This window comes from Syngnathus leptorhynchus, chromosome 16, assembly GCF_054491065.1.
Source record: "Syngnathus leptorhynchus isolate UIUO chromosome 16, UIUO_Slep, whole genome shotgun sequence".
NCBI classification, from domain to species: Eukaryota; Metazoa; Chordata; class Actinopteri; order Syngnathiformes; family Syngnathidae; genus Syngnathus; species Syngnathus leptorhynchus.
In genome coordinates, this window is record NC_141210.1 from 5,871,463 (window position 1) to 5,899,105 (window position 27,643).

Genomic DNA, 27,643 nt, shown 5'->3' on the forward strand with positions numbered 1-27,643 from the left:
TTGTAATTTACATTTTCTTTCCGGCATTTACCTACAAGCAGCAGAATCGAAAACCGCGGCTGAATCGAAACCGAATATACACGAGTAAGCCCAAAATTATGTAGAAATTAATTTTTTTTTTTTATGAATGAAAAAGTAATGAGCATCCTCACCAGGTCTTTTCTCCCGTGTGATTGTCCACACATCTGACCATGTCATTGTGCAGGCCGATGAGGTAGCTAACCAGGGCGGTGGAACACAACCCGGGGCCGTGCCGCTGCGGTAACATCACCTTGAGGTCACTCTCGGTGTCAAGGTCATGTTGGCAAAACTCGGCGGGCACTCTGATATCATCTGAGCAATGGTCATGCCACTGAGGTCAGCTGACACAGTCAAACTTGTTGCATTTACAAGCGATGCTTTTAGGACTCACCATAGGTTGCCAAAGAGGATCTGAGCTGATTCCAGGTCGTCAGGAACGTGTTGATGTGCTTCCTGTACTGGGTTCCTAATGGACCTGCAAAGAGATGTCAAATATACCAAAATGATGTACACAAGACATATTGATGTGAGTGGAGCCGCTGTTCCAGTACCCGTCTGGCTGTTGAGGAACTGGGCGATGGTGCCGCATGAATCTTCTGTGATGTTTGGAAATTGCTTAAGGAGTTCTTTGTGGAGAGTCAGAATGTCAGGCAGGTGCCTCACCAGTCGCAGTTTTGCTTCCTGAAATGATAAAGTGATCAAGGGTTCACTGCCAAATTCTTCAACCGGGTTTTCAGTGTAGCCCGGGATTTCATTGACTAACTTTGTTTAGAAATCTCCAGAGCACAGGAAGGGTGTCTTTGCCATCGTTCAGCTCCACTGCATGGCTAAGATGTTGCAGAGACACTTTCTCCTTGCAGCTCCACACTGCAGAACTATGGAGGGAGGAATTAACGCGAAGAGAAGGCAAAAAAGAAGCTGGATTGTCTCTCAGCAGCCACATGATGGGATTGCCACTATTTTGAGAGTCCGTCTGGATGGATATGTTCATTTCCTTCAGTTGGTTGTCCAAGTGCTGCAGGGTGGAGAGTGGAATTTGTGAAATTGAACATGACTGCTGCTCACACTGATTACATCACCAAAACGGAAGCTACCTTAAGGTTGGGTGTGATGCAGAGGCTCATTTTTGTCTCCCATTCATTTCTTTTGTCATTGGTGGAGAGTATCCAAGAGTCACCTGAAAGTACAGGATTAAATCATGGAAAGCAGATAACGAAAAAAGAAAAAGAAAAAAAACAAAATCTGAAATGTTACCACGTCTCCTTGGACCATTTTGCAGATAGATAACGTAACAAAGGTTTCACAAGTAAACTTAAATAATGGAATTTAGTAGAAACTCCAAAATACCAACACCGTTTATTCCATAATGCTTGATTGAAATTGATCATTTCAGACCTTTTAGAAAAGCCCATCATAAGTGAGGAACCGCAGTAAAGCCTTAACAACGGCTGAAAATGAGCTACTCTGCTAATTTGGGCATATTTAGATTGATGCTTTTGCTGACATATGGATTAATATGTATTGTCCAAATTCAAATAAGTAACTAAATAAATAAAATTAAAGGTTAAAGAATGTGTGTACATGGAACAACTGAGAATATAAAGTATTAAGGAAAGGTTAGTTTTAGGTTGTGTTTTACAGCTCTGCTGAGATTTCAGGAGGCCACTGATGAGCAGGTGAGCAGCGCCGACTGTGTCATCAGTCCCTTTGCCCAGACTTCTACCGAGATACTCCTTGTCTTTCTTCAGGTGAACCAGTAGAAATGAACACGGCTCAGTGACTGGAGGGTTGATGATGGAAGCAATAGTCTGACAAAACACAGACATTCAGCATGAATTTCATCTTTGCCAAGCATGCTCCAAAAATGGGATTGGTGACACCTGTGAGTGGTCGAAGGTGCCGATCAGCATGGCTAAATGGGTAAGCATGCGAATGACTGTGAAAGGAACAGGGGAAAGGTGCTTGGTGTCCATCATGTCCGCATTGTCCCTTCGACCAGGGTCGCCAAGGATGTGGCCCGTCTGAGTGCGGTCACTCCTGAAAACAAAACACGTGCAATAATGCTAAAGGTGCTGTACATGACCTTTGGATGTCATGCCTCTGCTACTGCACCCTCCAGGATTTTTAAGGTTATAAATTTGGTTCGAAAGGTTGCTATAAATTGGTCCCCAGTTTGCTGCTTTGTGGTTAATAGAAGTGTAGTCAGTCAAGAAATTAGAACTACAGAAGCTGCTAAAGAAATAAAGATAAGAATATTGTATTAGTATAATATACAGTAAGAAATTCAACTAATAAGTTAAGCAATCCTTTGGGTTCTCACGAGTTCCAAGGACAAGTAATTTAAGTTTCCTTGCAAAAAAAATAGACCGAGTGAATTAGAATGTATATATTTTGGCCACTCACCTGCTCTTGAGTTCCGTAAAATTGTTCACAGGTTTGTGGCTTAACCCACCAATGGGGGCTTGACAGTCAGGGCAAGTTTGTATCTCCGTAGGAAAGCCACACTGGCGAGCAGAAGGTAAAAAAAAAAAAAACAATGGAATATGAAAACAAATAGATATGCAGAAACAGTACATCTTTGGAAGAGAATCAAAACAACAAACCTCGCCAATCGTGCAGGGATGACCATTTGGACACGCTATGATAAGAAAATAATTCAAAATTGATATGTTATCATATGAATTATTTTTAAATCAGGCTAATAGACGAATGAGATAAAAAAAAAAAAAGTAAACTTACTGTACCACTTGAGTGGTTCTGATTTCCCCAGAGCTCGTTGAGCCTCTGATAACTTGTCTTGCGGCATGGTAGGCAAGAAGGTGGCCTATTGTGGACAGACGAAACGATGAAATTCACTATCTCAAATAACTTTAATATCATGTCAAACCCATCTTAAACCATTGCTAGTAAAAATTAAACAGCTTACATTTCGTCTTTACGAAAAAAAAAAAATCACCTGGATACGCGCCCTTCTCAAAATAATTGTATTCTCGAGCAAAAATGAGACCTGTGCCGACTTGTTAGCTTCAGCTTTCTAAAAGCCTCTCCATTTAAGAAATCAGTTTCGACATCCGTTTGTAATTATGTTTGCACCATTTTTTGGACAAAAAAAACTTTGAGTAAATCCTGCTCTAAAAGGTTTTACAGTACCTGCAAGGTGTCCGGTTTAATTGCTAGTTGTTGCAGAGGTGCTACGATCTTTTGGTTTGTGCAAAGCAAAACAGCAGCCAGGTGAACAGCCAAAGCCAAGGATTCACAATAGTCCCCGGATGTTCCAGGAGTGACCTCCAAAGGCCCAGGATGGTTGGTTACCAGAGCACGAGCAAAGGCCTTGACCTCTGGCTTAGCAAGCACTTTGGAAGTGTCAATGAAATTCATCAGGGCAGAGAAAAGCTGGAAGTGGTGAACAAAGAAAGACACAAAAAGTCACGCTTGACCTGGCCAACGCTTGCTTTGCTCCTTATTTGGGAATCTACAGTACCTCCGTATCTTGATGCAGACATACGTTGTTGTTTCTGAACAAGGTGGTCACTTCTTTGTGCAGAGCCAAGAGCAGGTAAACCGTTGCACTCTGTGGTGAAGTTGTGCAGTCCTAAAAGTTAAAAGCCAAAGCAAATGAGTACAATTCCAGTGAATACATCAAACAAACAAAAAACAGGATTACCTACCTGGCAAATCTTATCGAGGCAGTCCAATTGGCCGGTTACGATTGCATCTGCGAATGCATCTCTGATTTTCTTGTAGGGCTTCCCGTACACAAGATAATGGTCAACTAGGATGGCTTGTCCATCCTAAGTGTGATTCAAATGAAATATATAAAACCATTAAATGACTCAATTTTAGGGGGGAAAAAAACAATAACAATCACAGGACTCTTGATCTAAGGGTATACAGGTTTTAAGAAGAAAGTGCGCCGTATGTGGGCCCCCGGGCCAAACTATTCTCACCACTGATTTTACAAAGTAAAAAAATCATCATCTCGGAAAACCGTACCGTTTGTTGAACTTCTTCAGGAAATAGCCATTGCTTGCCATTCGTTTTTAGGAGCTCTTGGGCAAACTCCACTCCTCTTTGGCTGGTTATTTTACGAACCAAGTAGACACGATACCAATTGTTGCCACTGCCACTACACAAGTTCACCACACTCTCCAGGAAGCGGTCGCTTCGACTGGGCCCTCCTCCGTCCGGCATTTCTGTCGTCACGGGTGAGCATTGTTCAGTCACAACACAGCAACAGTCAGTCATCATATATCGCATTACTCACCAGTAGTAATGATAGTCGCTGCTAAATCCAGGTTCATGCGCACTCTCGCCACCAGCTGCAGATACTCCACTGTGACCAGCGTATCCTCCGTCAATGGACCAAGCTTCTGCGGGACCCATGTCAGGAAGGCAGTTTCGCGACGCATGCACACCTGCTCGTCCGTGTCCGACCTGAATTGGAAAGTCTCAAACATGGCATCCTCCATGCGAGAACAAAATCGATAAGTAATTAGCTATTGTGGAGTGAAATGAAATCTTGCGCTCTTTCCTCCATCCAAAGCTTGAGGCATTGCAAACAATATTAAAAACATCAGGACAAAGTAAATGATAAATTGGGGGAAAAAAAATTGACTTATATTTCCAGAAAAACTGCTTAAAATACTCCAAAATGTTCCTGTTACTCAGAACACCTGACTTATTACAACAAAAATGTTTGAATCGGGTTTATTTGTTGGAATGAGTGAGTCTAACAGTTTTATTTTTACTGTAGATCAGACCCTTACAAACCAAAATTGGAGTGTTACAAATAAATATGTATACCTGCAGACAATCCAGGTAGATACAGTACAGTTTGGTTTTCTCTTTTTTCTCTAGTATGTGGCACTGCTCGACTGCCAGTAGGTGCAGCTGCAGGTAATCCTTCACGTCCTCAAAACTGTGAGGGAGTAAAATTCATGGCCTGGTTAAACAGGGTCAAAACACATAGCAATAACATTGACACATTTGCAAGATATGAAAAAAAAAAAAAAAAAAAAGGGGGTCACTCTGGCTTGATGTTTCTAAAAGATTACCCTGCGCTATTATCATGCTATGAGAAACTGCCCAGTCAGGGCCGATAATTGTAAACATTCAACTTCGTCGACGTTTATGATCATTAATCTTTATGTGTGTGGTAACCACTTAGCCATGGACAGACAGACGGACAGATGGTGAGCAAGTAGAGACAAGCTTGCAGGTGCCATGTAGTTATCAAACAAGCTACCAGTTTTAGTCATTGTTATACTACCATGTCCATGACGTAGAAAAAAGAAATTACAATGTATAAAATACGTTGGCATATCCCACCTGTACTTCAGCAGAAGTTTAAGCAGAACTGATCGAAACACTGGATTTTTATCCGCAGAGTCATCAAACGGAGAGAGCACCTTGGTTGTTCTTTGCCAATTTTCTGAAAAGATAAGAACAATGCAGCGTTAAAATGCTCGTCAAAAAGAGACATCGTAAATGTTTTGTTTGGACTGGTGATTGACAAACTGATGGAAGCACTTTAAATGAGAATGGTGGACTGAGACAGTTGTGTTTAAAAAATAAAATGACGCATTGATTATGATTGATGGGTACCCAGGGCACTAATGAATGTTAAAGATGGACGAGCAAAATGCCAATTTCTGGAAACTCCAAACATAAATGAGTACAGAATAAGAAAGTAGGTACCAGTGAGAATAGGAGCAGCACTGGCTTCCACCAAAAGAAAAGAAAGCAAGTGTTGAATGACAGCTGGGCATGGGGGAGAGTTGTCCTTGAAGCACACGCTCGACACTAAGTCGATGAAGAAAGCATTGCACTGATTCCTGAACGAAGCGTGGTGTTCAACTCGAACCCTGCACAGAAGGTACAAGAGCATGAAAGTAGGAAAAAAAAAATACATATGCTAGAAAAGAATTGCTGCAAACATCATGTTCATTTCACTTCATGGGGATTTTGAAATGAATCCATTATCACCAACCGTAAGTCTTCAGAGGGAACCGGGGTAAAGTCGTCAGGAAGTGCCTGCTTACAGTGAGGACAGACATGCATCTGACAGGGGACCAGACACTTTTTGATACATGAGACACAGAAGATGTGCTCGCAGGGCAAACAGACGGGATCATGTGGTTCTCCTTGACACAGCAAGCACCAAGGGATCGAACTGAACCTGGACACAGTCAATAAAAACAGACAGACTCATAGACGAGAAGACAATGTGAGACACTGATGACGAGCAATCAATGCTACCTGAAGACTTGTTGGACAACTTCGTCTTTGCAGGTTTTCAGCAGGCGAATCATCGCCTCGAACGGCTGCTGACTTTTAAGGTCAGAATTGCTTTCGAGAGCCTGAGAAAGAAAAGTTCATTCCTTTTTATGGTGCCTGACTTTATCCGTTCAACTGGCGCACAACTCTCACCAACCTGGTTGAGTAGTCTCATGTGTTTCATAACTAAAGGTGTTATCTCGTTCTGTTGTGTCTCAAAGTGCTCCACAAATATGGACAGTGAAAATATCCGATTCCAGCGAGCGCTGAGAAGTATAAGTCAATAATTAATTTGGTTTAAAACCTTCTTTCATTTCATTTCGACTTACCGAACTTCACTGGCAATCGTCTTGCTCCTGTCTTGGTAGTGTCTTACACTCTCCTCCGAGCAGACCAGCTCAATCGGGACCTTGAGTTTGTTCACTCGTCTAACCCAGGCTTGCCTTAGGGCATTTGTCTCCAGGGGTCCAGGTTCCAGGTACTCCAGGCAAACAAGAGCCGCATACACATCAAGCACCTTGAATACATGACACAATTTGTGAAATGTTTGTTTGGTGATGTGCCGTGAGATTTTTTTTTCAGATTTCAAAACTAGACTCTAAAATGTTTGGGAAACACAGTTCTAGACAATGTGATGAACCTAATCATAGAGGCACTTATTACAAAAAAGCAAAAAAAAACAAACAAACAAAGAATGCGACATCTATTGCACGCCAATTTATGCAGCTTGAATTGAACTATAAACACAACAATATAAAACTCACCAGCTCAACTCCATCCGTGAGATCAGGAGCTGTTAAGAGGTTGTCAGTCACCTGCGGTTCAAGGCAGACCATTCTGAATAGGTTCTGGAGTCGGTTCTTGGACTGGTGATAGGCGGCATGGACCCACGGAAGCGCCGGAACGGCATCGTTGTCATTAAATTGCAAGCGTAGTTCATTGACACAGCTGTTCAAAGCTGCATGCAAAAGCTAAAGCATGCAAAGAGCATGGATGAATGCATGGTTATGTACACATGTACTATTTGATGTCACCAATGTTGCAAATACTCCAACCTTGAAATCATCTTGACGGTTGACATTTATAGTCAAAAGGAGAAAACCACACAGGTAACGATCAAAGAAGTCATACTGCATCTCTGGGGTGTCTTTTGCTATGTATTGTCCCAATGATGTTGTGGCAAAGAAATCAATGAAACTTTGAGTATGACCTAGCAAGAGAAATTCAGGGTGAACCAAAGTAAAAAGACCAACAAGTGCAATCTCTCTGCAGTGGATCAATACCTTCATTTTGACTCGCATGAACCCAGAGTTCCTCTAAGTAGTGCTTGATCCTCCCACAGAAAGGCATGTTGAAGGTAAAGTCCCTGCCTTGAGCGATGTAGCTTCGTACAAGAATTGTTTTAGTCTCTGAACTGTTTGAGGGAGAAAAAGCACGATAAAGAAAGTAGTCCAGATTTGAAAGTTCCAAAATTGCTCTCATGCTCAAAATGTAAAACTGCCACACCAATATTTGTGATTTTCTAACCAATACCAAATATAAAGTGAATTAATAATTAATTCATTAAAAATGAATAAATAAAGTCAATGTGAATTGAAAGTATCTAAATGTAAATATTATATTTTAACATGTCATAGCAAGTACCATTCAAAACCAAGATTGCAACATTTCTTATGCTTAATGTAACTACAACAGAAAAAAAAAAGAAGCACAATAGCCATAAGAGAAACTATTAATCCCTGATTCAGATTTAAATTGATCACTTATCGGCTGTTGGTTGAACATAAAAAAGGCTTATGCAGATAATCGGCAAAAATGTGAAATATCAGCCCCGTTAACGGGTTCGAACGATAATCCTGTCTATGCCGATAATCTTGTCGATTGAACGCATTTGTGTAGTCGGACACCTGGCACAAATGAAACCACTCAATGTTGATAGGGCAGTATTTTTTGGGTTGAATTTGAAGGCTATGATTCCACCTACTCAAGAGATGGCTGTGGAATTTCCAGCAAATTGTCATCGGCGAAGATGTGTAACCACAACCTCTTCACAGAGGGACTACGGTCTTCCATTAAGATGTCCATGTTTTGGTCAGCGTCAATGACCGAAACCAGTTGAGCCAAGGCAGGTGTCACCACGGCCTGAATGCGTTTCCATAAAGAGTGGCTGTAATAATAATAAATGATTAAAACTTCTAAAGACAAACATAAATGTTGTATTGTGCGAGGATGCCACTCACCAAAATGTACCTCCTTCCTGTAAAGCGTCAATATTAGAAGCCACCAGATTGACCCAATTGCGTGAGGCAGATGAAAAGTTGCTCTCACTTGCTAGCAATAAGTAAAGACGGCTCTTCAGAATTTGCAGGAAGTCGCCTGCCAAATAAACGGCACCTATGTTAACCAGGGACACGAGCAAAAATGTACGAAGTGGACACTACCTTTTACTCGGTCGGTGTCACGGAGAAGAATCAGAAGAGTCTCAAGTCTTTTAGTGCTGCACCAGCCCCGGCCTTGCTGAACCCTGAGCATGGCGACTGCACTCTGCGCACAGCTACGCACCAATGCTGTGGTGTCCAGGGCAGTGTCATCTTTGTTCTGCACAATATCAACATTGTGTAGTCAACAAAAGCTGTGCCATTAATTGAGCCCATTTTATCCAGCTCAAATTTGGGTTTAATGAATGAATGGCATTTATACTGATTTACAATGTGGTCAAAATAATGAAGAGGGGTGTGGTTTTTAGCAACCTTTTATTAAGCACCCAGAAATCATTTATTTTGCAATCAAAAGTTAAATGAACTAAATAATAATCACTCGTGACATTTCTAAAGCACCCCTGAAGTTGGCATTTAAAAAGAAAAAAGGCAGATCGTGGCCCTTTTTCAACACTGAAGCAAAGGATAAGGGAAGAAAAAAAAAAAGAGGTTTGTCTTACATGCTCTACATCCATTGTGTCTGCTTCCTCCTCATTCGCATAACCAACCTCACCCGCTTCACTTGCCTCTAGAGCTGTTAAAAGATTTTGTTTAGCACCACCAAATGTTTTAAATCAATCAAATGAAAAATAAATATCTCCGACCTTGAGGTTGGTTCATCTTTGTTTCAAACAGCTGACAAATTGTTATGTTTTGCAATTTTCTAATGCCTGTGAATATGTCCTTTGGCTTTCTGAGGTCATCTAGATGCACCGACGTCCAGGGGTCTGTCAAGGTTCACATGTCTTGAAATGACTCTTTCGATATTTACAACAAAATGCAAATGTAAGATGTTTTAGCGACCATACCGCCATGAAATCCAACATAGGAAGTCCCTCCTTGAACCCTTGGAAGCCTGGTGATAAAGTAGACGAAAACCCTGGAGTCCAAGCCATCTTGAGTGATCTTGGTGATTTCATTTACAGCGGAATACCTGACAATTGGGCAGCAAAAGTTCAGTACATGGAAATGCCCCAAAATGATAGTTGCTTACTTTGCAGATGCAATTAGATGGAGACTACGAGTGGCCTCCTTGAATTCACTCTGCACGATGAGGACCTTGTTGTCGGGTCCTTCGTGTACGTTTTGTTTGTCAGCGGTGAGGAAATTTCTACAAGAGAACAACATTGGACTGCCTTCATCATCTCAACAACACAAGTCGAAGAAAATGATCAGTTCCAAAGCTTGCAACCACATCCTGAATAGGAGTTGTTTTACTCCTAATATAATAATTTGGTTGATTTATTTCATAATATAAAACAATAATGTTCATTTAATTAACAAGTTCATATTTCTTTTTAATATTTGAATTTTTTTTTTTTTATTACTTGGACATGAACACAGCATTATGAATTCTTTGCTTATTTTGCGCATTCAATATGGATGAAGTGTGTCGATAATAGTATGTAAGCCATTTTATCCACAAACCTGATTTCCTTCAAGAAGACGTGTTCCACGTCAAACTGCTGGAGTGAGAGAAGCGTGACACTTTGCAACATTTGCTCCAATGGTTTTAAGTCGGGTGCAGTGAGAAGTCTGGAGAACGTTGTGATCTGTAGTTTGGAAAGCAAATCAGTTATTTAAAAAAAAAAAAAAAAAAGGTTTCAGGGTTGAGAGAGTTCTCAGGCGCTGGTACGTGAACATTACCTCTGTGAAGGAGGCAACGCGATGGACTTCCTGTCTTGTATGAGCAACTATGAAGTCAATCAGGCAGTTGTTGTTCTGATGTTCAAAGTAGACATTGGCAAGTTCTTCACTTTCTCCTTTGGGAAGATCTGTCTGTTCCAACCGCATCACTGAATCCGGGGTGGCACACCTGAGCAGTACAAATTGACCCTCTCGGAGAAGTCTCTGCTCAGCATCGACGATTTCAAAAGCATCCATTGTCTTTTCGATCACTTGGTGGATCACAGAAGCGCAAGCGTCTGAATGGTAGCCAATGAAGACGTCTGATGGATGGTACTTGTACGTCTGATTCAAGTGGATGCGATTGCTGACTGAAACAAAGCGTCTGACCCATTCATCTAATTTCTCCACCATCCTCTTCTGCGCTGCTGTCAGGACGGTGTAGATGTCCAGATAATGTTTCTCCAGCCTATTGATGAGAGGTACTGGGAACTGTTTGTAGACCACCTCTCTTTCTTCAATGACAATTAGCCGGAAGTTGTCGTGCACCCTACACTTGACACGGTGGGTTCCGAGGCCAAGGTCCACGTACTTCTGCCCTCCCAAGTAGACATAATATTGATTGAGGGCATCATAGAGACTTTCATAAAGGTTCTGCAAGTTCAGAAGCACAACGGTTTTACCGGTCTCCATGCAGATCTTGACTCTGTTGATGTTGCGGCAGATTTGAGTGTACTCCTGGTCTTTAGGAAAGCTGGATCCAAAAATTATTTCTGGCTGACCAATCTCTGAAAAAAAGGTCTGCTGCAAGATCTGGAGGGCTGCATAATTTCGGGTTAGGATCAGCAAGTAGCGGCATTCTTCTTCTCGTCCAGCCGACTGAATGTTTTCTCTCACAAACTCAATGGCGCTGATGTTCTCCGGCTCGGATGCAAGGCAAAATTTTTCATTAAAGATAGCCATGGCATCCACATCATTTTTGCCGCTGAAGTTCCTCAAAATGGCCTTTGTGATCTCCTTAATGGTGGGCTTTCTTTGGGAAATTTTGGCCACTGCATAAACCATCTTAATCAAGCTGTAATAGTCACGCAGGCCAAAAAATCCTTTGCCTTTCTTATGGACAATATTTATGTAGGCTTGTGCAAAATAGGCAAACATTCCCCTGATTTTCTCCAAGACCATCACATCAGATGAGCATATGCCTTCTGCGCTCTCAATCAGTTCTTTCGTATCAGGATCACCCCGAGAGACGAAAATGCCTCGGTTCATCTTTGCGGGGTCTAATGCCCAGTTGGAAATGCCAATGAAGCCAACCTTTTTGTGTGCCAGCGGCTCATCGTCAATGCACCCTTCTTCCAACAATGGGTGAAGGGTTTTAAGTGGCATTCTTGGAGAATCTTCAGCCAGCCCAATTTCATCAAGGACAACGACTGAAATGTACTCCTCCAGATTCTTTTCTTTCTGATAGCGTCCACATTGTTTGAAAATATTAATGATCCCTTCCGATGTGGAGTGTGGGCTGCACTGGAAGGACACCAAATGAATCTGCTTGAACATTTTGTAGAGCTCAGAGTGTGCAGCTTGGCCCTGCATTGCATCTGCCACCAGTGTCTTGGACAGAGATTTGGAGGTTCCAGGTTTCCCGACTAAGAAAAGCGGAATTCTGAGCTCAATGCAGAAAACCATCATAAAAACATTTTCTTTGAGGGCGGCATTTCTTGCAATCGTTTCAACCATTGGCACGCCACTCAAGAGCAAGTCCTGCATAAGTGTGATTTCCTTTGTTATTTTTGCTGGAGTGTAAGATGGCGGCAGACATTTGCTGACACACTTTACGTAGTCATTCTTTTGTTCAAGGCAAGCGTGGTAGCACACACCTAAGGCTATAATTAGAGACCACACTACTGGATCTCGTTCCTCTGGCTTGTTTGGATCCCGTCGTTTTTTCTGGTTTTGACTACGGTCAAATTCTCTGAGCTCTGCAAAGAAATCTCTGTGGTGGTCATGGAGCCAAACAAAAACCTGCATGCAACGTTCGACATCTCTCAGGCTAACAAAGCTACATTCATCACTCCTTCCACGCATGTACTTTTGTGAGGAGGAGAGAGACAGAGTAATCCATTTGAAGTACTGCGGAATCTTTTGACTTTGCACAACTCTCGTCACAATTTGCTCAATGTATTTTTCCTCCGTCTGATCATTTAACTGGCCAAAGTCCCACACCAACGGGATCATGCTTGGTGGCAATGCTAGAACTCTATAGACTAGCTGGCGGAGAGGAATTGAGCCTAGTCTTTTATCCGTTTCCTCAGCCAGGACTCTGTACCCAAGACCTGCGGATTCTAGCCTCTTGATCATCTTATCGGTGTGCTTTCGGTAAGGGTTGCATGCGGCGATGATCTGCAATCCACTGTTGCGTTGCAAAGCCACCCCCTTGACTGTTTCGTCACAAAGTACCTCCTTGATACTGCTTATGGCCTCTGTGGTGTTGGCCTCGTCTAAGAAGAGAACAGAGTCGAATCCATGTTTTTGTTTGTTGGAGAAAGCGATAGCTTCGCTTTCTCTCACTTTGGTGTAAATCATCTCTGATGATGTCCCGCCATGCACTTTGACAAGTTTCATATTTTCAGCGGTGACGCCGTGCCTGCGCAACTCGCAAAGATATTTGATGAGTCTTGTCTTCCCACATCCCGTCTCTCCCATGATGATGACAGGTATGCCACACCTGAAACGCATGTGAATTGCCAGCATCTTCAGGATGTTGTCCGTTGTCAGCTCATATGTTGGATCCGGGTCAAAAGGCTTCTCGATTCCAAGAACATTGCATAGTCGCTGTATTTTTTCACTTCTCTGTAGGCTATCAAAGTCGGTGTTAAAAGGAACACCCTGACGCTCCAGTCCTTGAAACAATTCCTTTGACATAACGTTTGGTTTGATAACTGTACCAAATCTTGGATCAATTGCATCATATGCATTCTGTGAATTGGATTGAAGATTGAATCCGATGAAGGTCATGGATGAGTGGTCCTCATTAAAGAAAATGTACGGGTGTGGTTCCGTTTCCCATCTTTTTCGAATCAAAAACGGAGCCAAGTCCTTCTCATCATTATCCTGCATTGATTTCCCAGTGCTTTGGTCAGAGATATTCAGTGATGGTGTGGCAAAGTCTCTTGCCATGACAATCATGAAACCCACCACAAAGGTTTTAAACCCATTGAGAATGTCTCCTGTCAAATCGGCATCACAGAACACAGATTTCTCACAGTCTCGCAACTGCAGATTGAGAAACCGAGTAAAGTTTCTAAGTTCCGCCCAGGAAGGATCCAAAAGGCCACAGTATATGAGAAGCAGCTGAAGACATTCCACCTCCGAACCTTCAGAGTTGTCGCGCTTGTAATCGAACCGATCGAGGCTGATGTTATCATGAAATCTTCTGAGATACTGGTATGGTCGCCGGAAGGCTGAACTCCGGAACACTTTGTCATCCATCAGTGGGTTGTCATTGGAATGTTCTTCCTTCTTCACTGCGAGCTCCAAGACATCTTTCGGTGGCCGGCAAATAATTTTGGGGAACACATCTGTGAATGAGCTGATGGAGGTAGCAGTCTAAGGAGACCAAAGAAAAGCCCGAGGTAAACAAAGCGCTATGGTGAAATGACCATGTAAGTTATCAAAACTCCTACCCGGGCCGAAGCATTTTTGCCTGGCTTGACGGTTTCTTCTAAAAACTCAATGATATAAAGATCTTTATTTCTGCACTTCCAGGTGTTTCCCTCCGAGTCCATTAGGTAACGCAGAATCAACAACTTGAATAGAAACTCGTGGATTCCTTTCCTCACCTTTTAAAAGAGCAGAAATACACATTGACACAAAAGCACCAGCGGACATAAAATGTAAGGCAAATGATAACAATTACCGACGAAGTAATGTCAAAATGAAACACGGTGAGTTTGTTCTTGCTAGCGCTTTTCAAAAGCGACTGAAGGACGGCATGCTCATCGACGCTGGGTTCAATCAGGCGAATGCATATACGACTTGTGCATTCCTCAGTTGCTTCCTCCAGCGCTTGGTAAATCCTCTTGATGTAAAGTGATTTACCTGAAATTTTGAAAACAATTATGATCGGAAGTATGTTTTTTCACCATGTTGCAATTCCAAATGAATTAATAACTAAATTAAAAAAAAAATTAAAAAAAAAAGCATATTTGGTGTAGGCTAGCTTGTTTTGATTATGATAAAAGCATTTGGCTGAAAGATGAAAATTGTTAACGGGCTTACACTTACCAACACCAGCCCTTTCAGATGAGACAGTGCCAACACAGAGGCCATCTTTGAATACAGCAGCTGCACTCGACTGATTTGTCGGAACCACATAATGATGGTGGAGGTACTCTTGGATGCTGGTCAGTGGCAATTGAGGTACAACCTGCAACCTGTACTGACTGAAAGCTGATGGAAGGTAGGCATGTTCTTTTTCTGAGCTACACAGAAGAACAAGCCTATAGTCTGCCGTACATCGCAGTTTCATGCGCTGAAAAATTTTTTCAACTTTAGAACTCACATCGTACGGAAGCAGCTCCCCGAATAGGAGACAGTATATCTTCTTGTCCTTGCAACCTGCGCTGAGACAACGCCTAAGAAAAAGCTCCACCTGCTCATAAGTTGAAGTGGAATTGCACAGCAGGACCTCGTCGTAAGTTGGGAGTGGTTGATCGTGACTGGTCATATAAATGGAGATGCAAGAGGTTAACACCGCCGTCTGAGGGCAAACAAGGAGGTTTGGGTTTCCGGCCGCCATGCTTTGTGGGAGTTCTCTCTTTATGAAGTTCTCAACCTGCTCTTCAGAAACATCATGCTTCTTAACCAGCCTTTCCAGTAGTTTTCCAAGACTTTGTATGTCAAGAATGTGCTTTGGGTCTTTCATGTAGTCCTCCCATATCTGATTGAAACTTTCAAATCTGTTTGCTTGTACCTCAGCATTCATCTCCTGGAGCTCAGATTCCTCATTTTGTTCTTGTGGATGTGTGAGGACTTCCTTTTGAAGTTCATTCCACACAAGCCATACATCTGAGGCTGTGCAGTGGGACTTGAGAAAGGACAGCATCATGAGAACTTGATCATTAACACATTTTACGTGTTCTCCTGACAGATTGCTGCATAGGAAGAAGATTTGTTCCGCTGTGAAGTAGTTCAAATAGTAATGCTGAAATCGCTGTGTGTCCAGGAATTCCATCCAAAGGGCCAAGCAGTCCTCCATTTTGAGGCAAAGTTCAGGAAGGCTGTCCTCAATGGTCAAAGAATGAACGTTTTTTCCAAGGTTGAAGTTCATCTTAATGTTGACGTTCCCATTGAGGCAGCAGTGGACTTGAGCTTCCCAGTGTCTGAAAAGAGGGTTTCCAGCAGTGTAGAGAGCAATGAAAGCTTCAGCTAGTCTTTGAACACCAGCAAAGACCTGAGAATGAAATGTTTTAGAAAAAAACATTACATTGCGGCATCTCTTGTAAAGCTTGTAAATGTTTTTGGGGTTTTTTCTTTTGAACAAAAACAGAATGTCAGAAGAAGAAGAAAAAAATGAAAACAAACAGATGGATAGATGATAGAGTATTGTAGAATTCGAGAAGCCTCATTCAGTTTTGTGTGGTGCCCCATTTGTTTCATCTGTCACTGCTAGAAATCCAGTACCTCTGCAAAGTGGTTGACTTCCTGCTGTCCCTGATCGCCTTTCCCGGACATGAGCATCAGTTTGTTCTGCAGCTCCCGCACATCTTCCAGAGAATAGTAGCGCATCTCATCTTCATCATCGTCATCATCGTCATCATCATCCTCTTCTGAGGATGCCTCATACTCTTCCTCCTCCACCTCCTCCACAATTTCCAGTTTTAAGACAGTGTCCAGAATTACCTGTCACAAAAAGCACATTTCACACATTCAGACTAATTGTCTGATACAGTGAGCATTACAATATGTGCCAGACCCACAGTCGATAGTTGAAAAAACAGTGATCAATATCTGTCATTTTTAAAAGTGAATAAAGTTTGTATTTTTAGTAATGACACAAAGTGGATGTCAAATTTATCTTTGCGGGCCACATAAAATGATGTGGTGGACCGTATCTGCCCCCCGGGCCTTGAGTTTGACACCTATGCTTTAAACACATTTCATTTTTCTAAAACACATTTTGAACATGCATCAAACATTAAAAACATAAAATCTCTCGAAAAGACAACTTAGATATCATTTGTGTGATGTTGATGTGAATTTATGGGGCGGGGCCTGGTGATGTAGTGTGTCATGGAAGTGAGCTGGTCATTCTGTTTTATTCTCACGAGGTGTCGCGTTTGTGATGGAGCCTATCCCAGCAGTATGTTGACGTAATTAACAAATAGCATTACATAGTTTCCGTATAACTATTAATCGAACTGATGTGAATTGTTGTGACATGTTCAAATAGCAGGCAAACACTATACGACCAGGCAGGGAAATCAACCCTGGAGTTTGTCATTTGACCTTTTCTCCATTCTTTGCATCGATCCAATAGATGCCCTTTCTGTTAATGGCTGTTGCCAGAGCCATAGAAGACAACTCCACTGAGCCATGACTATCCCTAACAGTCTTCAGCCATTCCAAATGGCGGCCACTGTCACGCTGGAAAAGAAAAAATAGATTGTGTCATGAAATGTATGTCTTAATCACAAGAAGTAAAATCTTTTCCCATTACCATTTTTTTGGGAAGGTTGTTGTCCTTGTCGAGAGCACTCCAGAGTTTCTTTAAAACCTCTTTGAAGGCCAGAAAACCGGAATCTGGTGGCAGCTCGTACAGGACGGGAGCGTAGCCATGAATGGCATCATGGAAGCAAGCCACACGGTCCACCTCCATGTCGTTCTCTCCCGCAGAGATGAAAGCAAGGTCCACAAACACCTTCAGGTCCTTCAGATCTGAAAGGAGTTGACATTTTTTAAATTCCCTGGCCTAGATGAGCTTTGAGATATTCATTTGAACTCATGCTTGTTACCTTTCAGTGAATCTTTCACCCATTTTACAAAATGGCCTCTGTGTTTTAGCTCATTTAAGCAAAGTCTACGAGGCTCCGTGATGTCAACCAGATCCTTTTTGGCTTCTATCAGGTCATTGTCAATGCACCGCAGCTCCTTCTCCTGAGTGTCTGCATGACTCTGAAGGGAGAAAACCACAAAAACAACAATGTCCAGGATGCTATTGGGAAGACAGTGGAACCTCAGGTGGGACAGGAAAGCATTCTGAATTTAATTACCCAATAAACTCTTATTGAACATGCAAAAAAAAAACAAAAAAACACTCAAACATGCTTAATAGCAATTTGAGGAGAAAAATACTGCTGCCATTGGGCATAAATTTTCAATCGCCACAACCCTTATTTTTCACTAAAGTCCAAATTGTTTAGCCATTTACATCGGAGCGTTAATCGATTTGTTGTAGGCATTCAACTCACAAGATTCAAGAGCGTCTCCAGCACACTGAAGTCTCCTTGAAGACAGAGTGTTTCTTTGACGGCCAAGATGACCTCAGCTGAATCCGCTGCTTGACGGAGCTCGTGAAATTGCTCAATTTGTTGAAGCCTGGTGTGAATCCATTGCTTATCTGTTGACATGTCAATCCCGCACATGATGTCCAGGTCTCGTTCGAGCTCTGCATACTTGCCCTTGTAATTGCCGAAAAGCCGGTTCACCTCCTCTAGCTCGATACTTCCATCTTTTAAACAATTGTAGATATCCGTGTAATCGTCCATGCAAGGCTTGAAAATGTTCTCGTAAAGCTCGTCGAATGTCAGCGTTTTGCGAGGTACCGCTTCCTCAACGGGATTATCGTCCATGGTGTCTCCTTCAGGAAGTCCACCTTGTTCTTTCCAGCACAATATGAATATGTGGCTGTCTTTGAATTTGTACAAAACATCTGACATGTGTCGGATGCGTTCATTCATTTTGAAATAAGTGACAACGCCAGCCATAGCTGGGGGGATTTGATCAAACAAATGAACTTCCATGAAATGGTCAAGGGGTATCATCTCTATATTGACACGGCGTCTCTCATCCATCTCACAGACATCAACTGAAAAGAAAAGGGAGGAAAGAGACTTGTCATACATTGCAAATGTTTGATCACACTAAACATCACCCTCATACCATCCATGTATTCGTCAAGGTGACGGATCATTGTGAGCAAGGCATCCACTTGCTTCTTCTCGTTTTCTACAGCATGAAGTTCACCTGCTCGATACTTCAAAAGTCTTGTCATTTTGGAAGTATCCTCTGGAGAAAAAAAAAATCCAAAGCGCACGTCAGTCCATCTTATCATCTTTCCGTCATTTGTGAAAAGGAGATGACTATTACCACTCTTCATCAGCTCCATGAAGGTGTTTTGATTTGCCACAAGGATTCGGAGCTGCTTCAGTGGAATATTTCCCTTCATAAACTGAGTTTTGCTTTTTGTCAATGTCGACATGGCACAAGTGACTCTGTCTTTGGTATCCAAGGTGAGCATGTCAAAAAGGTTTTCCTTTGCATCTGAAAAGGAGATACAATTGAATGTCACAAGCACCTTTGCTGACTCCAACCGCCATTGATGGGTGGTTTTATAGGAGCACAAATCTAACCGTATATTAGGTTTGGGTGTTAATTTTCATCAAAGCTGATCAATGAAAAGCCGTTTGAGGGATTACCATATAGCTGTAAAATGTGTTTGGCACCAGTCCACGTGAGAAGGTGCTGAAGGACGACTTCTTCTTTCTCCTCATCATTTCCTTGTTGATCTTTTGGCCAGGAACTTTTGAGAATGACTGAGAAAAATTTCACAAATTTGTCGTTCATCTCGAAATTCTCAAGCAGTTGGCCCTCTGATTTGGTCTGGATGAGGAAGCCCACATACAATAAGGGTGAGACTTTATCTTTAGGCTACGTTCTCAAACTTACTCAACATGAACAAATATGGATACCTGGCATACAGATGTAACAGCCTCGAGCGCACACTTCTCAATAGTAGGTGAAACATTTTGAAGCGAGTTTTCCAGTTTTTCGATTTTTGCGCAGTAAAACGCAATTTGATCCTCGGATCTTGCCTAAAAACAAACACAGCAGACATTCCACTAACTTGTCAAAAAAAAATAAAAAGCCAGATAGATGATGTGCAATTAGGCTGTTATCCTGTACCTTTTTATACCTGCCCTCAAAATCCAAAGATAACTTCAGCCTCCACTCATTCTGACAGCTATCATTGTTCAAGTGGATTCCAAGTATGCGGTTCCATACCTGCACAAAATAAAAAATACTTTTTCCATGCATCCAACAGATTATCAAAAAACATGTTCATATTATTACCATCAAAAGATTGACTTATGGTGACTCTTAATACAAAACCAAAAGACAGGTGATCACAGGTGAGTCCATCTTTACTTCTGTTATTTCAATAAAAAAAAACATTACAGTTCTCACTTCCATTTCCTGCGTAGCCTCAAGCTTGCGATATGAAAAACCCCAGGATAGCAAATTTTCCTTGAATGCCGAACTCATCCAAAATCTCATGATGCGCATTGCCTTTGAGATCTCTTCTGCATATGGCTGCTTTCCATCTCCTCCAGCCTCCTACAAGGAAATTATTTTTCTGTTTAAATTGCCAACCCACCTCTATGCGAAAGGCATTCCACTGGCTTGCATACGATTTCATTTTTCATACCTGTTGCATGTATGGAACAGCCAAATCAAACACGGACGCAACCAGTTTCATGCATTCAACAGGAATATCTTTGTAGGACGACGTGGCTCCTTTGCAAATCTTGTCAAAGAGTTTAACTGCTTCAGCCAGACACGATCTTGCATCAGCCTCCAAGACATCACTACCAAAGATGCAGTGGAGTTCAATATGCAAATTGAAGAACACATGAAAATAATATAGAGAAAAAATATTGCCATGTTTAAAAATATTGAAAATAATACGATAAAAAAATACGTAAGATAAAAAAAAGACATAAGATATCATTTAAAAAAAAAAGAGATAAGATAAAAAAAAATAATATAAGATTAAATATTGCCTTGTTTAAATAAAAATTATAATTACCTGTGTTTCATCTCAAGAACTTTGCTTTGGATGTGAGAAAGAATTTCAGATACATCCTGAAAAGGAAACCAGAATCACCCATTATTTTAAACCCCAAGAATATTATACTGTGTATGATTAACAGTGTCCAATGGCACTACTTAAAATCTCCCAAAATCAAGTAGGGAAAAATGTAACGGGCCAATGAAACAAAAGGGTTTTTGGACCTTTGGCACATAATTCTACAAGCTGGCGCAAACACAACACAACTCAACAAAATAAAGCATGCAAAAGCACGGTGGTGTGTTAGCAGCATAACAAATATATATAATGATTTGCTGTTTGTTTATATTTTGTTTGATGTTATTATTTTTTTTGGTTTTCTTTAGTTTTTTTTTTTCTATCTACTATTTTGATTCGCTGTTGTATTTGCTGGTAGGCAGTCATTTGTTGTTGTTTTAGCACGTTAGGGTCAGCTTACATTGCAAGTTAGAACATCTGAACTTTATTTAGGTGCTTAAAATGGAGTGGAATGACTTCTAATATGAATTGAAAAGTGATTGTTTAACTCTTAACACAGCGACATTCCGAGTTAGGGGGCACACACTTGCAACCACATGGGATACCAGGCGCTTACTGCCACTTTAAGAAAACGCACATAATATTGTTAAGTTTGTCACATTAATGACTAGAGATTGCTAGTATGTATTCGACTGGAATCAAATTTGACCCCAATTAATCATGAAAAATAGAAGTCCACACTCACTTCTACTACAGTTTTTTTCCATTCTGGTTTGTTGTTCTTAATCATGGCATACCTTAGAGTTACGATAGTCGATGCTCGTTGGTGCTCTGAGGCTGAAAACATTGAGCATGTCCAAAAGTTGGATGTTCATGTTGATACTGCAATCTTTAAATTCACTGAGTGACATCAGGTAAAACCCAGAGCGTGCTGCAAGTGGATCCACTTCCATCAAATGACGCTTGTCTTTCATCATTTTCAGCAAGTTCCTGACAAGCGAAAGACGGTGAGAAGTTGATCACTCCCTCACTCACATGGTGTTAGTGTTAGTATTTATAGTTCTTACTTCCTTTCACTTTCATTGTCAATTTTGCTCCATCCAAGATCTTTCAGACCATGCCCAGATGTCAGCACCAGAAAAGGTTGTACATCCTTTCCGTCGAGGAGGTGAAAGAGGGGTAATGGCAAAATCCATTGGGGGTTCCCACTTTCTTTCACAGTTTTGATGAGAGAGACCAAACAGCTTGGCAGGCTACAACACAAACAGGATGAAGATGGTTGACAGTGGTTAGTTAGAGTAGATAAAGGCAATTTTGGGCAGGAATGATTCTGACTGTATCACAGGGTGCCATTATACTTACCTTGGAAGAAGAGCAAGATCCCGTGACAAATCTTTCCAGTACTCAAGGAAGCCACTTTTGTCTAGTTTGGGTAAACACAGCTCAGTGCAAAGGTAGAGGCGGTTGGTAGTGTCCAGTTTGATACTGTATCGTTCACACACGCAGAGCATGATCGCAGCCGCTCGCAGAGGGTCTTCAATGTACAAACTATTTTGGGGGGAATTTACATTCCCTTGTACCCGGGGAGTCACAGATGTCAACATGAAGTCCTTGATCAAATTCCTCACCTGGGAAATGCAAAATGGTTTACAGGACAATTTTAGCTATACCAGAGCAAATTTTCTATACTTACATTGTTCTCGTCATAGTTTAAGGAGGTCCATTTCGTGTGCCCCAATCCTTCATATGTAGATGGGTTTGAATAGATATCGAAAAACTGATTCAGTTGTTTTAGAAAACTTTCTAAATTATTTTTTGTCCATGTCTTGAGAAGATCAAAGATTGTGTCCATCATTATCTTCCCCGCTATGTCTCTGCCTTGAACCAGTTGTTGCCTCTGGCCAGTCCAAACACTTTTCACTCCTTCATAAAGTTGTTTGAATATGTTTTTTTCTGGCTTAGCACACACAATGTCGTCATACTGATGCCATTCTCCTTTAATGAAAAAATAAACACAAACAAATGGGCAAAAACCAACAAAATTGATGAGTATAACAGGCACGAGTGAGGGTTTATCATACCGTCTTCATTGAGTAAGTGAGGTTTAACAAACAAGCATCTGTTGGTCTTGGGTTGAACTGAATTTTCTTTGTAGATGTATTCGTATTTGTATTTTTCTTGTGCCTTCTTGTAGACAACATATTTGTAAGGTATTGACTGAGACACAATGAGTCTTTTGTTGGTCTCCAGAATGCCATGGACTAAAAAGCCATGGTCGCTCATATCCCTGCACAAAACAGAAAAGAAACATTGATCAATGCATGAAAAGTTGGGATGAGGATGATTTTTCGAGATACGAACCAGAGCCGCGCGATTTTTTTGCACCTACTTACGAACCAATGTTTGACTTGCGAACTGACGCCCTAGCCCTCCAGTTGGAAAACTCATTAATTCCACTAAAATGTAATGCAGAGTACATGGAAGCATACCATCATTTATTAGCTTATTTTTAGCAAGTGTAGCTAAAATAAAACTGTTGTTTTGGTTTTCTGTGTGTTTTACACAGAGTAATAAGGTAAAAGATGTGACTTTTGGGACAGTCGGGCACGCATTGTTTGCTTTTACATTGATTCCTATGGGAAACGTTGCTTCTACTTACAAACGCTTACAAACTCCATCGTGGAACCAATTAAATTCGTAAGCAGAATTGCTTCAACCCGCCTCCCTTTTCAACAAGTTATGTATAAATAACAATGTGAAATGAAATTGTAATCAATTTTGATTATGTACTGGCTGAAATAAAAAAAAAAAATCTAAAAATCACTATTTTGGAAGAATTACCTGGTCACATCTAGCTGCACTGCATTGTCTTCCCATTTTGCTAAAGGAGGCCCAGCTCTGATGTAGATACGATCGTCATTGAGGTCAAATTTGAAATCTTTTGAGAGGATGGCATGGAAGTAAATAGTCAGTCTGTTTTGAGGAGAAAAACATACTACTGTTATTATCATGGCAAATATTCTCAACCGAAAACCATTTGAGTGAGACCAACCGTGTGTCGGTTGGTTGAGTTGGAATGGTAGCATGTCGGGAATGATAGTTTGCATTAGACGTTTGGACCATGGCTTTTGTTGCATTGTGTGGGTCTACGCTGGAGCCTTTGTCTTGAGCAAGCACCTGCGAGCATATGAATGTTCTTCAAGGAACACAACGCGTTGTCTGATCAGAGCTGCTTATTTGCATCAAGCGTTACCTTGGATGGTGTTTGAGGTTGCGAGCCAAAGATCATCATCGTCTGTTCTACAGCGCCAGGCTGCTTCACTTTGGGTTCCTTCTCAAGTGCGCTTTCCTGAGCCACGTTGGCGTTCTGGTCAGATAGCGGTTCCTCACGCACGGCTTGACCATTCTCAGTCTTTGACTCGCTTTTTTTGGTCACTTCAGTATTTGTGTTCCCGGCCTCGGAAGCCGTGCCTGCACCCGAGTTAGCATCGAAACTTGTGCTGTCATTAGAGTGCTGAGTCGTACCTGAATCTTGAACTGATTTTTGTGCATTGCTCTCATCTGTATCTTTTTCGCCATCCAGACCTGATGTGACTTCAGACTGACTGTTTTCGGCCTGCGCATCATTATTGTTGGTATTGTCAGCAAAGGAACCAGACAGGTCCTCTCTTGAGGAAGACTGATCTGCTGCCTTTTTCTTCCGGCCTTTCTTTTTTGACTGCAAACAAAAAAGTGAAACATTTTATAATTAAGAAATTTATTAATTATATTAATTCATTAATTAATCATATTAATTCATTAATTATTTGTAATACAATTAATTTTATAATTATAAAAATAATAAATTATATTAATTCATTAATTAAAATACAATAATTAATTTGATAATTTAATTTTAATATATGAAGATGGCAAAGAGGGGCACTGGTTAGCACATCACCTCACAGTTCAGAAGTTGCAAAGTTTTAGTTAACTTTATAAGAGATGATGCACTTAGATTTTTTTTTTTTTTTATTTAAACAAGGCGATGTCGACAATTTGGACTTTGAAATAAATTCTCTTGAATATATTAATTCATATATATATTCAATATATTATATTGGCGCACGTATATTGGCTAGCACGTCCGCCTCACAGTTAGGAGGGTGCGGGTTCGGTTCCACCTCCGGCCCTCCCTGTGTGGAGTTTGCATGTTCTCCCCGTGTTCGCGTGGGTTTTCTCCGGGCACTCCGGTTTCCTCCCACATCCCAAAAACATGCTTGATAGGCCGATTGAGCACTCCAAATTGTCCCTAGGTGTGAGTGCGAGTGCGAATGGTTGTTCGTCTCTGTGTGCCCTGCGATTGGTTGGCAACCGGTTCAGGGTGTCCCCCGTCTACTGCCCGATGACGGCTGGGATAGGCTCCAGCACGCCCGCGACCCCCGTGGGGGACTATTCAGAAAATGAATGAATGAATGAATGAATATTAATTCAAAACTAGGCATTGTCATTTTTTAAGGACATATTTCTTGTGTCAACTGAATGTGCAGATGTACCCAATGCTGCTATTTAGTAAGAAAAGAAGTGAAATGTTACCTTTTTGTTAGAACCTTTGTTGTCTACAGAATGGTTGTCTTTTGCTGTTGTATCGGTCGCAGCTCCCAAAACTGGTACCAACGACTTTGGTTGATTTCCTTCTATAGATGAAAGCAAATTACATTTCAACACATGGAGTAAGCAAAGCAACAAAACAGGATTTTCTTTAATACAAAACCAATACATAACTTTGAAAATAGAAATAATTTTTATGTGGTGAAGGCAGCAGACACAAATACTATTAAAAAAAATTAAAATAAAGACAACTATTTTAGAATCATAATTTTGGCAATTTCAAACCATTTTGCCTTTAGTACCAATAGGCCTTTATTTTTAGTGAATGAATATCCATCCAAAAGGTGCATTGACAAGTTTTTGCATATGCTGTCTGAAAAGCTAAATATTCTTCACCTTGGTTGTTGGTAGGCTGGACTGACAAATTGAAGCCACACTCTCTGCAGAACTTGTCTTTCTTCAAAGCATTAAAGCCACACTTGGAACACTTCATCTTCACACTTTTCTGGGGTAGGTGACAAAAAATGAATAGTATCATCTGTCAATATTCTATTCTAAGGCTGAAAATATCCAACCATTTCAAATATTTTTAATTATTACTGTAAATATGAGCGTTTTCACGCAATAACTTCAAGATTATGTGAACCAATTACATTAAAATACACTGCTGAGGCCAATTTAAATGTGCATGTCCGTAATCAATTTTTTGTTTTGAAGAACTACATAAAAATACATCAAACTGAGGCATATTCAAAATTTACGGAAGAGGATTAGGGCCAGTGAAGAAAAAAAACGAGGGGTGACAGGATTCAGACTTTTTTTCTCAGAATTCCGACTTAAAAGTCAGAATTCCGACTTTAAAGTCAGAACTCCGACTTTAAAGTCAGAACTCCGACTTTAAAGTCAGAACTCCGAGAATAAAGTCAGAATTCCGACTTTAAAGTCAGAATTCTGACTTTAAAGTCAGAATTCTGACTTTATTCTCGGAATTCTGACTTTAAAGTCGGAATTCTGAAAGTCAGAATTCTGACTTTAAAGTCAGAATTCTGACTTTATTCTCGGAATTCTGACTTTAAAGTCGGAATTCTGACTTTATTCTCAGAATTCTGACTTTAAAGTCAGAATTCCCCATTTTTTACTTTAAAGTCAGAATTCTGACTTTATTCTCAGAATTCTGACTTTAGAGTCCACATTCTGACTTTATTCTCAGAATTCTGACTTCAAAGTCGGAATTCTGACTTTAAAGTCAGAAATGGGGAATTCTGACTTTAAAGTCAGAATTCCGACTTTAAAGTCAGAATTCCTTTTCCATTAAGCCTATCTTTAAAAAAAAAAAAAAACGGAAAAAAAACCGGATATGTAAATACAAATCCTTGGCTCACTTTTACCGTAAAGCCTAACATAGGGGCACAAGTACAATTCAGGCGTGGTTGGCTTGACTTCGTCAAAATGAAAACGAGTAGTCATAACGAAACTAGTTGAGAGACGTAAGAAATAATTAAGTGAACCGGTTAACTTAAATATGGCATTGTGACCAACATTTCTAACGATGTCATCACACAAAAACATTCAGCAAAAGGCAAACGGAACATCTTCATTTTAAAATGTCTAAAAGAAGGGAGGCTTCCTTTTCAAGCTTAGTCGCGTACTCGTTTTTAAAAACATCGTGATGGAGCTACAGTGTAGCTGCTACACAAACAAACATTACCTAAATAGACATTAAGAACGACAGTTTTGAGTGTTAAATAGTCGAAAATAGCGTTTACCTGTCTCTGGAAAGAAACGTCCTACCCACTCCGTTCATAGCAGTGGTCTTAAAAAGAGTGAGAGGAGCGGGGGATATTTATACTCTTTTTTTTAATTTCACTTTCATTTTCCCTGAAACCACCATAGGGGGGTTTATAAGAAATGCTTTCGATTGTAGAATGTATTGAGTTATTGATTTATTTGACATTTCTGTTCAAATATATTGAAATACACCGCAATAGCAACAACTTGCATTTCAGTAATTCCTGTTTTTATATCCTGGTTGTCGTCGTGTTGTTTTATACTTGTCCCTGCATTTTAATCTTGTTTTTTACTTGCCATGTAGCACTTTGAGATTCCTCCGAATATAAAGTGCGTTATAAATATCATTTATTATTATTATTATTATTATTATTATTATTATTATTATTATTATTATTATTATTATTATTAAGGAGGCGGAGAATTAAAATGACACAAATATTGCTTCACACAAATAAATAAATAAATAAATAAATAAATAAATCTGACTGGAACCTTAATATAATAATTTTTGCTTTGGTTACTCACTTTTGCGTTAAGAATTATAAAGTGTTAATTCCCTCCTGCAACATTCAGCCGATGTGTTCTACATATATCTGCTTGTAGTGTTCAATGATGCATTTTCTAATCCTACAAAACCAGACATCTCCTAACACTTGTCGAAAATTAAGGGTAGGCATAAATATTGATTGATCAATGCAACAAGTATGTTAAGTCTTTTCCATTAATTTATTATTGGCAGTATTTACCTCCAAACGTGATTTGAATCGATATTTCT

The 27,643-nt window shown here is 40.6% G+C and overlaps 1 protein-coding gene across 2 annotated transcripts in view; it reads right to left on the reverse strand.

Annotated features, from left to right (window-relative positions):
- Positions 1-26,899, reverse strand: part of LOC147044404 (E3 ubiquitin-protein ligase rnf213-alpha-like) — a 29,780-nt gene extending 2,881 nt beyond the window's left edge. Inside the window, exons 1-61 of one of the 2 annotated variants that reach the window (XM_085935020.1) lie at positions 26,844-26,899; positions 25,474-25,582; positions 25,063-25,163; positions 23,741-24,205; positions 23,540-23,664; positions 23,329-23,460; positions 22,569-22,774; positions 22,181-22,482; positions 21,850-22,115; positions 21,555-21,740; positions 21,285-21,477; positions 20,488-20,543; positions 20,107-20,266; positions 19,866-20,015; positions 19,584-19,682; positions 19,370-19,492; positions 19,097-19,280; positions 18,768-18,941; positions 18,561-18,686; positions 17,870-18,486; positions 17,414-17,573; positions 17,119-17,336; positions 16,908-17,045; positions 16,083-16,301; positions 14,685-15,852; positions 14,317-14,498; positions 14,084-14,239; positions 10,422-14,006; positions 10,203-10,327; positions 9,769-9,885; positions 9,584-9,708; positions 9,380-9,502; positions 9,236-9,309; positions 8,739-8,895; positions 8,538-8,673; positions 8,282-8,464; positions 7,581-7,711; positions 7,353-7,507; positions 7,062-7,268; positions 6,627-6,814; positions 6,455-6,563; positions 6,280-6,380; positions 6,011-6,199; positions 5,719-5,885; positions 5,350-5,452; positions 4,825-4,939; positions 4,286-4,484; positions 4,015-4,214; positions 3,690-3,812; positions 3,503-3,613; positions 3,172-3,414; positions 2,761-2,845; positions 2,625-2,659; positions 2,425-2,525; positions 1,902-2,058; positions 1,661-1,829; positions 1,116-1,198; positions 785-1,036; positions 573-702; positions 413-496; positions 153-333 (exon numbers count right to left, since the gene is read on the reverse strand). In XM_085935020.1, the coding sequence (XP_085791146.1) occupies positions 153-333; positions 413-496; positions 573-702; positions 785-1,036; positions 1,116-1,198; positions 1,661-1,829; positions 1,902-2,058; positions 2,425-2,525; positions 2,625-2,659; positions 2,761-2,845; positions 3,172-3,414; positions 3,503-3,613; positions 3,690-3,812; positions 4,015-4,214; positions 4,286-4,484; positions 4,825-4,939; positions 5,350-5,452; positions 5,719-5,885; positions 6,011-6,199; positions 6,280-6,380; positions 6,455-6,563; positions 6,627-6,814; positions 7,062-7,268; positions 7,353-7,507; positions 7,581-7,711; positions 8,282-8,464; positions 8,538-8,673; positions 8,739-8,895; positions 9,236-9,309; positions 9,380-9,502; positions 9,584-9,708; positions 9,769-9,885; positions 10,203-10,327; positions 10,422-14,006; positions 14,084-14,239; positions 14,317-14,498; positions 14,685-15,852; positions 16,083-16,301; positions 16,908-17,045; positions 17,119-17,336; positions 17,414-17,573; positions 17,870-18,486; positions 18,561-18,686; positions 18,768-18,941; positions 19,097-19,280; positions 19,370-19,492; positions 19,584-19,682; positions 19,866-20,015; positions 20,107-20,266; positions 20,488-20,543; positions 21,285-21,477; positions 21,555-21,740; positions 21,850-22,115; positions 22,181-22,482; positions 22,569-22,774; positions 23,329-23,460; positions 23,540-23,664; positions 23,741-24,205; positions 25,063-25,163; positions 25,474-25,570 (14,246 nt within the window). In that variant the 5' untranslated portion in view covers positions 25,571-25,582; positions 26,844-26,899. Of the gene's footprint in view, positions 1-152; positions 334-412; positions 497-572; positions 703-784; positions 1,037-1,115; positions 1,199-1,660; positions 1,830-1,901; positions 2,059-2,424; positions 2,526-2,624; positions 2,660-2,760; positions 2,846-3,171; positions 3,415-3,502; positions 3,614-3,689; positions 3,813-4,014; positions 4,215-4,285; positions 4,485-4,824; positions 4,940-5,349; positions 5,453-5,718; positions 5,886-6,010; positions 6,200-6,279; positions 6,381-6,454; positions 6,564-6,626; positions 6,815-7,061; positions 7,269-7,352; positions 7,508-7,580; positions 7,712-8,281; positions 8,465-8,537; positions 8,674-8,738; positions 8,896-9,235; positions 9,310-9,379; positions 9,503-9,583; positions 9,709-9,768; positions 9,886-10,202; positions 10,328-10,421; positions 14,007-14,083; positions 14,240-14,316; positions 14,499-14,684; positions 15,853-16,082; positions 16,302-16,907; positions 17,046-17,118; positions 17,337-17,413; positions 17,574-17,869; positions 18,487-18,560; positions 18,942-19,096; positions 19,281-19,369; positions 19,493-19,583; positions 19,683-19,865; positions 20,016-20,106; positions 20,267-20,487; positions 20,544-21,284; positions 21,478-21,554; positions 21,741-21,849; positions 22,116-22,180; positions 22,483-22,568; positions 22,775-23,328; positions 23,461-23,539; positions 23,665-23,740; positions 24,206-25,062; positions 25,164-25,473; positions 25,583-26,843 lie in introns of both variants that reach the window. The other variant, XM_085935019.1, reaches the window with a different exon arrangement.
- Between the last annotated feature and the right edge of the window lie 744 nt (positions 26,900-27,643).